The 13367-nt window shown below is 44.5% G+C and overlaps 1 protein-coding gene across 2 annotated transcripts in view; it reads left to right on the top strand.

Moving 5' to 3' along the window:
* LOC147718437 (V-set and immunoglobulin domain-containing protein 4-like) overlaps window positions 1–13367 on the top strand; it is a 146818-nt gene that overhangs the window by 82832 nt on the left and 50619 nt on the right. The window contains exons 6-7 of one of the 2 annotated variants that reach the window (XM_086966721.1): window positions 636–758; window positions 6438–7040. In XM_086966721.1, the coding sequence (XP_086822847.1) occupies window positions 636–758; window positions 6438–6517 (203 nt within the window). In that variant the 3' untranslated portion in view covers window positions 6518–7040. Of the gene's footprint in view, window positions 1–635; window positions 759–6437; window positions 7041–13367 lie in introns of those variants that run through there. The other variant, XM_086966722.1, reaches the window with a different exon arrangement.

Genomic DNA, 13367 nt, shown 5'->3' with positions numbered 1-13367 from the left:
GCCTATCCAGAGACCCATGCACTTGTGTAGCATGTAACAAAGTCTTTGTCTAAAGTTCTATAATAGAATGTGCATTTCTCTGTGCTCCAGACCCCCTATCCCCCACCTATAGAAGGTGAATCTATGCCGGATTTCATATAGAAGTTCACTGAGTTCTTGGTACTTACAAACCATTTTCATGCACCTTGCCTGTACATCCTTTATATAAAACTTCAAACTAGATCAAGTATCTGTCATTCTTATTAGAATGTCTCAGTATTGATGATTGAATTTGATCATACATTCATTTTTGACGGGTCCAATCGGGTAGCACCAAGGTCCTTATTGGGACTACACTGATCCAGTTATAGCCATTGGCGTTCCTTTGGCATGATTATTTACGACAGGTTTGCGTGTTGACCCTTAGAAATATGAATACTTGAGTATTTGCTGTGCTCTGTAATCATTTTACGAACAACTTTAAAGGAAACTTACCTGTTAATAGAATGACTGAAAAAGATCTGCTTTTCAAGATTTGTTTGTGCAGGGGTATGCTCGTAAAAAGTGTGGGCACTTATTATAGTCCACTAGAAAATGATCATACATTGCTATATTCTAATTAAGATTTCTGTTTTAATACTTTTTTTTCCCTTTAGATTCCAGTGCCAGCAAGGGCTTGCCTCTCTACTACATCATCCTCATTATTGTCCTCAGTCTTGCATTTGTTTTGATTTTGATTATTGCTCTAGTGATCCAAAGACGGAGAAGGAAAACATCCGGTAGGTAGACCAAAATACTTTTAAAATTTTTGCATATATGTACTCCTTTTTTTAAAGTTTTGAAATATTAGTCACCTTCATGAATGTGTAGGCAAGCTATGGAAAAGTAGGAAATTCAACATTCGGATCTGGAGGTGCTAGGTTGGGTGATAAATGTAAAGGATATACTTAACGGTGGAAAAACACAAAAGTATTACTGTATTATCCCTATTACGTATATCAACTGGTATCTCAAAATAATTGTTCTCCTAAGGAGTGGCATATGAAGTAACAGAAAATGATCGATTGGTTTGACCCATGAGCTTTTTGGGTCTGGCCAAGACAGCTGTTGCGGGGATTCTGCACACACACAGAACTATGAGCAGGATTATAGGGACCTCAGTGTGTAGGGCTAAGCCTTCCTCCCACCTTGGTGGCCACAAGCCCAGGACCGATGGTGCCCACAAGCCCAGGACCGATATATATATATATATATAGTGTCTCCCTTGCTTTCCTACTCACAAATGGAGAAACCAGTGATTAGACACCCCAGAACACAACACTCCAAGATCTCTCAGGAATAGCGGTAACAAGACACACCTTTTTGCTCACATTCTCGTACTTGTCAACAATAAGATCTGACAGAGACACGAAGATAGTTTAAAATATTTATTTTAACTAACGTGCTCTAAATGCAGTGTACGTGCCACAACAAGCATAAGGATACATAACACCAATAGCGTTAGCACTGCAGTAAGGCCATATATCCTAAAAGAAGACGTCATTATACAAAGACTATGGAGAAAGGACTACTGTGCCTATGCTCCCACCCCTTGGCAAGTAGAAGTATTATTATATAATAGAAGATCTCTGGGCTTTGTCAGCAGTCTCCATAGCTCAGGCCATATTTCGTATTTCTACATCACAGGTGTGGGTTGCTCTCCTCCCTGGAAAGGTCCTTCTCCGAGTGCCTCTCTCCCAAACCTGCATCACCATAATATCGAAGTTCGATTCTCCAGCAAAAACAGCTGCATTGGTATGTTTTGTCCTAGTGCTAGGGCCTGACCAGAACAGAGGGGCACATGCATCATTGAAAAATGCATTCTCAAAGGGTATGAATCGCAAAATTCGGCCGTTTGCGAATGCAATTTCATTATTTGGGATGCATCACAATTTTTGTACTGTTTGCAATTTAAGAAACTGCAAAATTGTGATTTCTTAAATTGCGATTGCATTTAAGGAATCTCAAATTGAGATTCCTTAAATGCGATGGATCAAACTAAAAAAAATTGCGATTTCGCTAATAGGGGGAGCAAATTACCATGAAGTTGACCTGCATGGTAATTTGCAAAAACCCATTCCATTTTACACACACACATGCCCTTGGGGCATGTGTGTGTGAAAGATGTACTTATAGGCAGATTTCAGGGGTGCAACAGGGTGTCCTTTTGACACCCTGGCACCATTGAGAATGTCTTCCCATTCATTCCTCTGGGCCTTTAGGCCCAGAGGAATGAATGGGGAGGTATTCCTTAATAGCGATTCGCAATTTGCGAGTCGCAATTAAGGAATTTTAAGAAATCGCTATTTTTTTAGCGATTTCTTCATGCATAGCCTTTTGCAATTCCCTATTAGCGAATCCTTATTTTTGGCTAATAAGGAATCGCAAATGGCATTGTTGATGCATGTGGGCCAGAATCACAAGAGGCAGTGTTTACTGACCTTGCTCACAATGTTCAGACTAAACTCTAGGAACAGGCAGAGTGCGAGCACAGCAGAGAGTTCTCATGTGAAAAGCTTAAACATAGTCTTGCAAAAATAAAGACACATAGGGCCCGATGTAGGTCGGTCGGTAACGGCCGAAAATCGGTATTTTCGGCCGTTACCGACCGGTATTCAAGAATTGGCATGTAGGGGCACAATTTTACAGAATCGGTAAATTTACCGATTCGGTAAAATACCAAATCGGTATTTTTACCGATTCGGTAAATCTCAGATGTAGGTGGGACTCTTCTGAGTCCCAAAGGCCCTACAAAATCTGTTTTTTACCACACAATCCTATTGTATGGTAAAATACCGAATTCAGGTGTGCATGCACACCTAGCCATGTGACAGACAGACATGCCCTTAGGGCATGTCTGTGTGCCACATGGCGCACATGCCTATTTGTGGGGTGCCAGAGGGTGTCAAAGTGACACCCCCTGCACCCTTGCAAAATTCGATATTTACCGATTCTGTAAATACAGAATCGGTATTTCCCATTGATTCCAATGGGCTTCAAAGCCCATAGGAATCAATGGGAAATACCGATTCTGTATTTACAGAATCGGTAAATACAGATTGTTACAGATTCGGTATTTCCACATCTGGAAATACCTACATATCCACCCTTTAGATTTACCGATTTTTAATTACCGAATCGGTAAAATTCGGTAATTAAAATTCGGTAAATCTAATTTACCTACATCGGGCACATAGTGTCGTGCACAAAAGCAGTACCATGGCTACTGGGCTAACTTAAGGATGTCGACAATGTCCCTAGCGACCACGTGACACAGCTTTAGCAGTTTCCAGAGCGTTTGCAATGATTTAAAAAAAATACACGAGTGGGGCTTTAAATCGCCTCCTTTTAGCTAAGGTTGCTTTGAGTCAGCTCCTGGCCTTTGTATTAGGGATCAGTTCTGAGGAGTATTTATTTCTTACTCCGAGAATGTTTTGTCATTGACTGTGACTTGTAACCTTTGGCCTGCGATGCTGTTTTTTTCCTTTAGGTTTTCTGTTTTTATTTTCAATGTGAATGCAGTAGTGTGGTTGCCAACAGTTGATTGGTGCATTTTAAGTTGAACGTGAGATGTGTGCTGCAGCTGGGTGCTGGAAACACCTGGCCTATGAGTTTGATCTCATTCTATGTTTTATTATTACAAATTATTTTTATTTGGAATGCTGTGCCTTGGCTGTATGTACCTTCTTGGACAGGCATCAGAACATGCCGCGAAGTGCACAGTAAATGTGTATTTGTGCTGCTAATCACAATGATGACGTGTATTTAGGCTATAGGTTCAACTAGCACCGATACAACATGTAGGTTGTGTGCCCTGGAAGTATTACCGTCAAAACAACGTAAGCCTATTAAGTGTATCCGTTCATTGTGTATGTCCAATGGCACCATAAGGCGGCACGTGTGTATTCATTGCATGTCTGCATCTTTGATCTATCATAAAGGCAACATGAAGCACAGGGGTTAACGTGATGTTTGTCTGAGTGTATGTCAAAGTATTGTGTAGAAAAATATTGAGCTACAAAGATATTGTAGCCAAATATTGTAGAGGCAAGTATGGATTTTCTGTTCTTCACCATCCAAATATTAACTGGTTGTCCAACCTAGTGCTTGACTTTCAGGGAGAAAAGTACTTTTAATGCACACTAGAACTTAATACTTCAAATAAAGATGTGTACACAATGAGATTTAGTGTCCTGATTTTGAAAGTGAGTTAGCGCCTCCTGCTATTGAGTGAAGTGCACCCCCCTTATTAAATTACTTCCCACCCGAAGTCTGGTATTTAGTGTGATTAGGTCCAAACCTAGATTACCCTGTACTCCAGTCTAGCCGCACATTCTTGACTCTTACCCACAAGTCTCTCACTCTCCGTAAAGGGGTGCTTCTTCACCGCTGCCCAGCCCCGCTGGGGCTCACCCATTTCTGGGCTCAGTACAAGCCTACATGTCTCCCTAGGAATTCTCTGCAGTTGCATTGGTCGATGTGGCGGCAGTCGGGGACAACTGCGTGGGGGAGAGGTAGAACCTCTTCATGACTGGTCTGGCGGGTGTTCGTTGCAGGCCGGGTCAGGCTGCTCCGATCCCATCAGTAGAGCCTAGCGCAGCCGGACTCGAGCAGAGGTGGAGGCCTCTTGGGTTTGAGGGTGGGTCACAGCTTCATTTATTGCACTGCAGCTTTGGGTGATGCCGCACAGGCAAATCCACCGGCTGGGGCCAGGCTTTGGATTCACAATTCTGGAACAACTGCTCAGAACACAGCACAACGGTCACAGCTTGGGCACAGCAGCTCAGTTCACACTGCAATTTTCAGGATAAATAGTCTGCTCTTGCAGCAACGGGTGGACGTTCATTATATCCACTTTCCTCTGAGAAGCAGGTGGTGAGGCAGACACCAGCTCAGGGAGCACAGCAGTCTTCGGAGTACCCTGCAGAGCCCTCCTTTGCTTGGTCATAGAGGCCTTAGGACTGCATTAATGTGGGATCCACTGATCTGCTTGTTCCATTCATTGCAGGTAGGAGATGTGGATTCACTGTTTGCAGTTTCTGTGCTGGCTTCAGTGTCCTCTTCAGGCTGCTCTCTAGACACAGCTTTTGTGTGCAGTGATGCTCCTCAGACCAGGGAAGTCTCCAGACTGGAGCAGAAACAAGAGACACAAAGCGCCTGTGCTTTGAGATGTGGCTGCCATTAGCCACACTGAAGGGTGATCAGAGGAAAAACAAAGGCTGGCTGACCTACTGGGTCCCTTTCACCTTGAACAACAGACTGTGGACCCACCACTTACCCCCACCATGAACCAAATGCCAGCACTACAAGAGGACTAATCAGCAAGATCTCAACAAAAGGCCTAATGGGATTTCGAAAGGAGCCTTGTCTCTTCTTTCCCTACTTCTGTGTCTAAGTCCCCTCCATCCGGCTTTAGGAATGTAAGTGATACACTTCTTCTGTGAAAGTGAACTCGTCTCCATCTTGCGTACAAGGCCAGGTCTGGGGTATTAGAAATGGATCCCACAGGTCTCCATGTCAAGTCAAGTCAATGAATTTATATAGCGCGCTACATACCCAGAGGGTCTCAAGGCGCTTGAGGAAGGGTGGGGAATTACTTGTCAAATATCCACGTTTTGAGTTGCTTTCTGAATGCTAGGTGGTTCTGAGTAAGGCGAAGGTGAGTGGGAAGTGAGTTCCAGGTTTTAGCTGCCAGGTAGGAGAAGGATCTACCTCCAATGGTGGTTTTGTTGATGCGAGGTACAGTGGCAAGGGCTTGGTTGGAGGATCGTAATTGGCGGAAGGGTTAGTGAGACACACTGTACATGTGCACCACAAACATGCACAACATACACAGGGGACGTTAGCACTAGGATGCCAGTAAATGCATAGAAACAGAATTTACAAGAATGTGACAGTAGCCCCCACTTCAGTGACACAGAATTAAAAAAAAGTCTAGCCACATCTGTGGATGACCAACATATGGTACACTGCCACCACCTCTCCATGTGGTATACCCATGACATCAAAAGTAGCCCACTGTCAGTACAATAAGGGCATGCTTGATGGACCCCCCCCAAGGTCACAGGACAGGTCAAGGACCCCACTGATGTCAGTGGACAGCCTAGACATCTGCACACATACTAGATTAGTGTGAGGCGAGGGCTAAGACCTGGATACTAGATACACGCATTTGGGCACTCTGGGTATAGGAACATGTCTGCTGGGACATTCTGGTTCCAACATCCATACTTGCATATATTCACAATATTCTGATTGTCGATATTTTGAGTACAATATTTTTGGATAACCATATTAAAAATATAATAAGTCTGGTAGTGAACCATTTGTATTTTCAAGGCTCTTTTAATACCTGTTTTCGTGTGTATTTATTAGTTTATGAACGCACTTTGAAATAGTGTTTTTTTTCTCTCCTTAAGGTACTTCTTCTGTTTTGTGTTTTTATCATATAACGGCGATTTGCGTCTGCTGTGTTGAATGCATCTCTTTATTTGCTTAGCTGCAGTCACCTGAAAGTATTATTGGTGTTTTAAACTAGGATATTGTTTTTCGCTTTGTAATGGGACTATAAAACAAAGTTTGAAAATCACAGTTAAGTCATTTTAAGGATGTCCCGGTGAGGGCTCATTTCCACGTTCACGTGCTACTCACTAGATTGATGGGACCCTTTCACGTCTTCGCATTGGTCCATTCCAGAGCCCCTGGCTGTTTTATAAATAGTTGTTTTCAACCGAAGATGTATCTACCAACCACGACAAACTGGAAGACAGTAAAGGACTTGATGGGACATCTCTCACAGTAGGAAATGTCAAGAGGGCAACTCTTCCCGTTGTCCTGGTTACAGCAACAGATATTAGTTAAAAGATGAATCTACCATTCTCCCCAGTAGAAAGTGGATATTAATGGAAAGGCGCATTCTGTATTTACTATGGCGGGTCCCTCTTGTTTTAATAAAGGACATTACAGTACCACTGTACACCTCAATAGAGGCAGAAATATAGATGAGGAACACCTTGTGCATCACTGAGTGTGTTTTCAGTTTGCTTTCTTTTCTTCCTTGTGGTTTTGTTTGCTTTGTGTGCTGTTTGCTGCTTGTCCCAGCCACTGCCTGTGTAGTCTGTTCTGCTAGAATGTTGTCAGTGTGGGAGTTGTCTGGTGTCTGGAGTCCTGCAGTAGAGCACCGCTCTAGACTCTCACATTGTGAGTTTGATTAACAGTGTGAGGCAAAGGTATTTACTAATCCGCTTGTGATCCAAGCTTGCTTTTGCAGGCATCAGTGAAATGCACCATTGTTAGCATCTCCGCTGCAGACAGGTCTAACTTTCTGTTGCCAAGACCTCTTCCTTCTGATACATCTCATATACTTGGAGTGCGCTGAGGGTCAGCCATGGCTTCAACATTAAAAATGCTGCCAAAGATGTCCTCCGCGGGGGCGGATCCAACCGGAACCTCTTTGAATGCATTTTATTTTGTTTTTCAAATTCATATGGAAATGTCCGCTGCAGATAACTCACTGAGTCATGTCATTGGTTGAGTGAGGCGGCTCCAGAGTCACACTGTGACAGCCATTAATTCCACAAACCAAATAGAGCATCTAAGGATACATTGATAAAATGCTGCAAAGGTGCACCACTACAACTGCCCACTGATCACTCTTTCCCCTTGCTTCGGACTCTCTCTTCCCTCTCATTGTCTCTCTTTCTGTCCTTCTCTTACTCTCTCTCTGTTGCATCCCACCATCTATCTCTTTTGCTCTGTGGCACTTTCAATCTTCCCCATTTCTCTATTTTTCTCTCTTGTTACAGCTCCCTCTCTCTATCTCCCTAACCCTCCCCTTTCTAATGACCTCTCCCATTTACTCCCACCTCTGCTCATCCCTCTTTTCTCACTCTCGTTTTATGACTTTTTCTTCACCCAACACACAACTTGCAACACACAACCACTAGCAAAGTCAATAGGTGTCTCTAATAACAAAACCCATCCAGAAATGATGTTTGAATTGCCATACCGCATTAAAGCATGACCTATTGGTTTTGCCAATGCTTATTTTCTTTGTGTTCCAGCACTCCAGGGCTGTGCATGTCTTTCCTTGGACTCCCTTCTCCTTGCTGCTATAGATAATAGCGCCCCTTCCTCATCACTCTTTAATCACTACTGTCCCCAACTCCCTATATCCGCTCAACATGGACCCCACACACAGTGCAGGACACCCTCTAAATGAAATCTTTGCCTCCGGCAACAACAGAAAAAGCCCTGACCCTAAGAATTGCCTCTAGCGCTAACAAGTGGCAAAGGAACTTTTCACTATTGTCAAACAATTTGCCAACCCAAAGTCGTAACCCAAACCATCATCCTTACACAAGAACTCTGCAACAACCTCTCCAACTCCTTACATGAAAAAATCACCAAGATTTACTTTAACTGTCAGCCCCCGTTGACCTTCCCTGCCTGCTAATCTTATCAACCAAAGACTGTAGGAGAGTAGAGGCTGCTTTCTATGGTTAACCCAACTTTTTGCTGTGATTATCTGGTTTTTCGACTTTAGCATGACTGTGGGCCTGCTAATCAGGCCCACAGCCTAGCTGTTCTCTCTGTAAATTAATACCATGTACTTTAGGTACATACCAGATTAATTACTGGGTCACCCTTGTGAGCCCCTGTATAGTGTACCTTAGTACCAAGGGCATAGGTGCACCTTAGGCCTACCAGGGGCTGCAGCATGTATTGTGCCACCCCTAGTTAGTCTTCCAAACTGATACCACAGGTCTGCACTTGCAGCCTAGGTAAGGTGGTGTAATCACCCCTTACTTGGCTATAGTATACCTATATCTGCATATATATATATATATATATATATATATATATAGACCCATATTAACCTATAAGTCACTCCTATGGCAGGCCTTGACAATCCTGGAGGCAGAGTGCTTGGTTTTGTGTGAGAGGGTGCCCTACCATGAGCTGAGCCCCTCTGCAGCTTTCAGAACCATCTCCTTATAGCTGTTCCATGATCTAGCCATACCATATACTCTTAAGTGCATTATAATCCTCGCGGTTAATGCTAACTTTGGTTTGGCGTTATCAAAACATGTTGTGTAAGGTGTCAAACACTTTGGAATACTACCCCCGCCTGTTCTGGTGGCGACGTAGCATTCCACCCTTCTAGAGGGAGAAGACATGTAGTTACTGTTAAACCCGGTTAAAGTTAAACAGAGCCCCAGCATCACAAAATGGATGCTGCTGCCACAGACACGAGTATGCCCTCCTGCTGCTGGCCGAAACTCCAGCAGGGGAGGCCAGGACAATAGGTTTCCCAGACAGGCTTTAGTGTATTAGGGGTAGGGTGGGTTACATTCAGTGAATGCTTTTCAGACACAGCCTGGGGCACACAAGGTGCTCCATGCATTTCCCAGTACAAACCGGTTGCTGGGGCGCTCAGCCCCAGCTCTGGCATGAAACTGGACAAAGGAAAAGGGGTGTAACCACCCCCTCTCCAGGTCCACCCATAGGAGGGACCTTCTAGTAAGTTTAGGGGTTGAACTAACTCTAAGTATAGAACCCCAGTCCCTAGGACTTTAGATTACCCTGGACGAAACTCTGCAACATATATCCTGGACCTTCGACATTCCATATCGACTGGAAGATGGAAGAAATCTCCCTTGTGGTCAAGGAGTGACCACCCTGTTCAAACAGGCACCAACTGCATCTTTGCCAGTCTACATTTTTGAGACTCTCAACGGATCCCGAAGAATCTGCAACACAGGACACAGACTTCCAGACCTCTGACGCTGACCTGTGCTCCCAGCAAAGCTGAGACCTGTAGCGGACACGAGAGACGTGGGACCAGAACTCCTGGACAGCCTGCATTTTGCAACCTGCACTTACTTCCCGAGGTATCCCGAAGTTGTGCATTGGGGTGCTTGAAGCCCCAGCCCGAGCACCTTTTGCACCGAAGCTCAGATGCCCACACTCCACGAGTGTTCCGTGGGCCCACTTTGTGCATTTCAGCTTGATGCGTCTTTGCGGTTCCAAGTCCGTTGGCTTGTGAGCCCCCAAGAAGACCAAACTTGAAACTACTTTGTTGTCCTGGTTGCTCTAGGCTTGTTTCAGCTTCCCTGCAAAGGAGAAGCGCCACAGACCTTGCTGGTCTGCACCGAAGCCAATCTTGACATCTTACATGGATTGCGTTTGCCAAGGCTTGTTGGGTCCAATTCGGATGCCGATACCGCAGTCAATTAGATCCTTTGTGGGACAGCTCGAATCCAGCTCCTGGTCATTGTCGACTCCTCCTGGACCTCGTGGCTGAACAGACAAACTTCACCTTTTCACCTGGCATCACCGACATTGGCTTGCAGCTTCCCATCGCCATCCTGGTCAATGGCTAGTGACCCAGACTGTATCCCATTAATGAAGACAACAGTGGTCCCATGCATAGAAGAATTTCGAGCGCAGAAGTCCAATTTTTACTTTAAACAACAAATGTTTTGAAAAGATACCTTCAACAATTTCTTAGAGAGGGGAACAAGCCTGTACCCAAACATGTACAAATTGTCATAGTGAACAAAGTAGACAGAAAGTAGAGCAGAGTTTTTAGGCAAGAGCTGTTGTTTTCTGTAGATATTACAATAACAGGAATTCCATTAACACCATTACTAGCCTTATAGTAATTTGTACATTTCACAGTATATGTTGTTTAATTGTCGACGGCGTTTCGATCCCATTTAAAGAATCACAGGGATCATCATCAGGACTGAATAATGCCTAAGTATTGCAAGCCATGATAGCCACTTTCGGAACTGCTAGTGTCGTGTTCCATTTTGTTATGGGCAAAATATTCCAAATTGGACGGAGAACAATCTCCTCGTGTTCGGCAGATAATACCAAGGACGAGCCAGCAGTGTGCTTGGTCGTGTCAGGAAGGAGCCTTTTCAGTGGGCTGCAGTAATTTCCCTGGCTCGAATCCAGCTCCTGGTCATTGTCGACTCCTCCTGGACCTCGTGGCTGAACAGACAAACTTCACCTTTTCACCTGGAATCACCAGACATTGGCTGGCAGCTTCCCATCGCCATCCTGGTCAATGGCTAGTGACCCAGACTGTATCCCTTCTGCTTTCAGGTTCTTCAGATCTTTGATCCATCTAGACACTTTTCCTCTGGTCACCTGCAGCACTTCTTCGCAGCTCTCCATAGGAATTGATGACGAAACCCGACACCAAAAGTCACCTATGAACCCGGCTTCCCTGGGTGAGGTAACACGAGTACTCCAGTGCGCCCATGGGTCTTGACTCTCGAAGTGCTCTAGTCTAAGAGGGTTCCATCGCAGTCCATCCGGAAGTGTCCTTAAATTGTACATTTGTAACTTTTTTGTTTCCCATAGAAAGTCAATGGTAACCCGCAGCTGTGTTTAGACACTGCACGCATCTCCTGTGGGCCTCCTACTTCCTAACCTTTGGTTGTTCCTAGAAGCCCCAGTGAATCCCCAGCCCATAGGCCTGCTTTCTCACCCAGATGTGGTTCTTATGCCACTATTTTAGTATCTGGTTGTGATTGTGAGGCCCCTAGGACATAACGTATACTGTGAAACTTATCGTATGCTAATTACGTTCCTTGTATTGTACTTTTACCTCTGACCTCATAAGGAGTGAAAAGGGGTTGTGTTTAGAATAAATGCATATATATATATGATATATACCTTGTGTGGTGTGCTTTCATTTGGTACTCAAGAGATTATAATTAGTAAAACAACTTGCTTAACTCTTCTCCATGTCTTAGCCTGAAGGCTGCTCTCCACAGCTACCACTAGGATAGCTTTCTATAAGGTTGACTTTATAACCTACAATCAATAAGGGTCGTTTGGACTGGCGCAAGGTGCCCACTAGAATAGTGGACAGCATATATCAGGCCAACTTCTCACATTGGTGACAGCGAAGGGATAAGAGCTTGCATTGTTTTACCAAATAATCTTGAGAATATCATTTGAAAAAATCACATTAAGGTACCTGTAGGTACATATAAATCAAGTCTTATGATACATACGTTCTACTGAACTTAACAGTTGTAGGTGTTAAGGGCTTAGCACACCCCGACTACAACTTCTATAGAGGCTATAGTAGGTAACAAATAGTGTAGGTAGGTGCACACACCACACCTCACTAGTCATGGCTTTAAGAGCAGGAGCTAGTGTCTCTCTGCCAGATGTCAGCAATGAGCAGACATCTAAAGATGACACATTCTCTTTCCATGAGTTAAGAGGTTTGTGTGCCATAAGGAATTTCAAGCAAGTACAGAGTCCAACCACCCAAAACCTGATGGATATCCTAGTGGCAGATGACTTTGCAAAAGCATCAGACCAGATAATCAAGGGAGTAGGGAGGGAGGGCATCCCTCATCTGAAAAAGATCCTAGTGTGGCTCTCCACCAGGACTCTGAGGATGATGAGGATGCACACCAGGGAGGGGCTGATGTACCTATCTTGGAAGAAGCAGGACTACCTAAGGGTGGAAAGGGCCTAGGAGGGCCTCCCTCTATCCCTCCACGTAGGCCTACTGGTGTACCTAGAAGGCCAAGATCACCTTCAGTGGAATCTAACCATTCGGGGTCATCAATAGGGTACTCTGCCTCTTCTCATAGAAGGAGAAGTTCACCTGAGAGGAGGGAACATGAAGCTAGGATGAAGGAAGTCCAGCTTAGGATCAAGAGGCAAGAAGTTGTTTCTGAGAAAGAGACCCTGGCTCTTGAATGAGAGAGACAAAAGAGGGGACTAGAGTCCCCTGGTGGCAGCAACATCCCTAGTGGTAGGGATAGGTCTTATGACCCTAGAAACCTGAACAAGATTGTCCCTCCCTATCAGATTGGGGATGACATCCACAAGTGGATAACTGCTTTGGAGAAGGCCTGCAAAGCACAGCAGGTACCCCAGAGTCAGTGGGGAGCAATCCTGTGGCTCTACTTTGCAGACAAAGGTAGAGACAAGCTCCTCACTGTAAGAGAAGAGGATGCTGTCAATTACAATATCCCGAAGAGTGCTCTAATAGATGGGTTTGGCCTAACCACTGAGCAGTACAGGTTGCCGTTCAGAGACGCCCAGAAGACACAGACTCAGGACTGGACTGACTTTGTAGATTGTGCTACGAAGGCTCTGGAAGGCTGTTTACTGGGCAGTAAAGTACGTGACTATACAGGATTATATAACATTCTAATGAGAGAACAGATTCTTAATAATTGTCAGAACCAGTTATTGCATCAACACTTGGTGGACTCTGATTTGACCTCTCCATAAGAATTGGGTAAGAGGGCAGACAAATGGGTCAGAACCAAGGTGAAGCTGAAGGTAGAGAACTAAGGTGGTGA

This window comes from Lissotriton vulgaris, chromosome 4_1 (assembly GCF_964263255.1).
Source record: "Lissotriton vulgaris chromosome 4_1, aLisVul1.2, whole genome shotgun sequence".
Classification (NCBI taxonomy): Eukaryota; Metazoa; Chordata; class Amphibia; order Caudata; family Salamandridae; genus Lissotriton; species Lissotriton vulgaris.
This window is presented reverse-complemented; position numbering and strand designations above follow the sequence as displayed.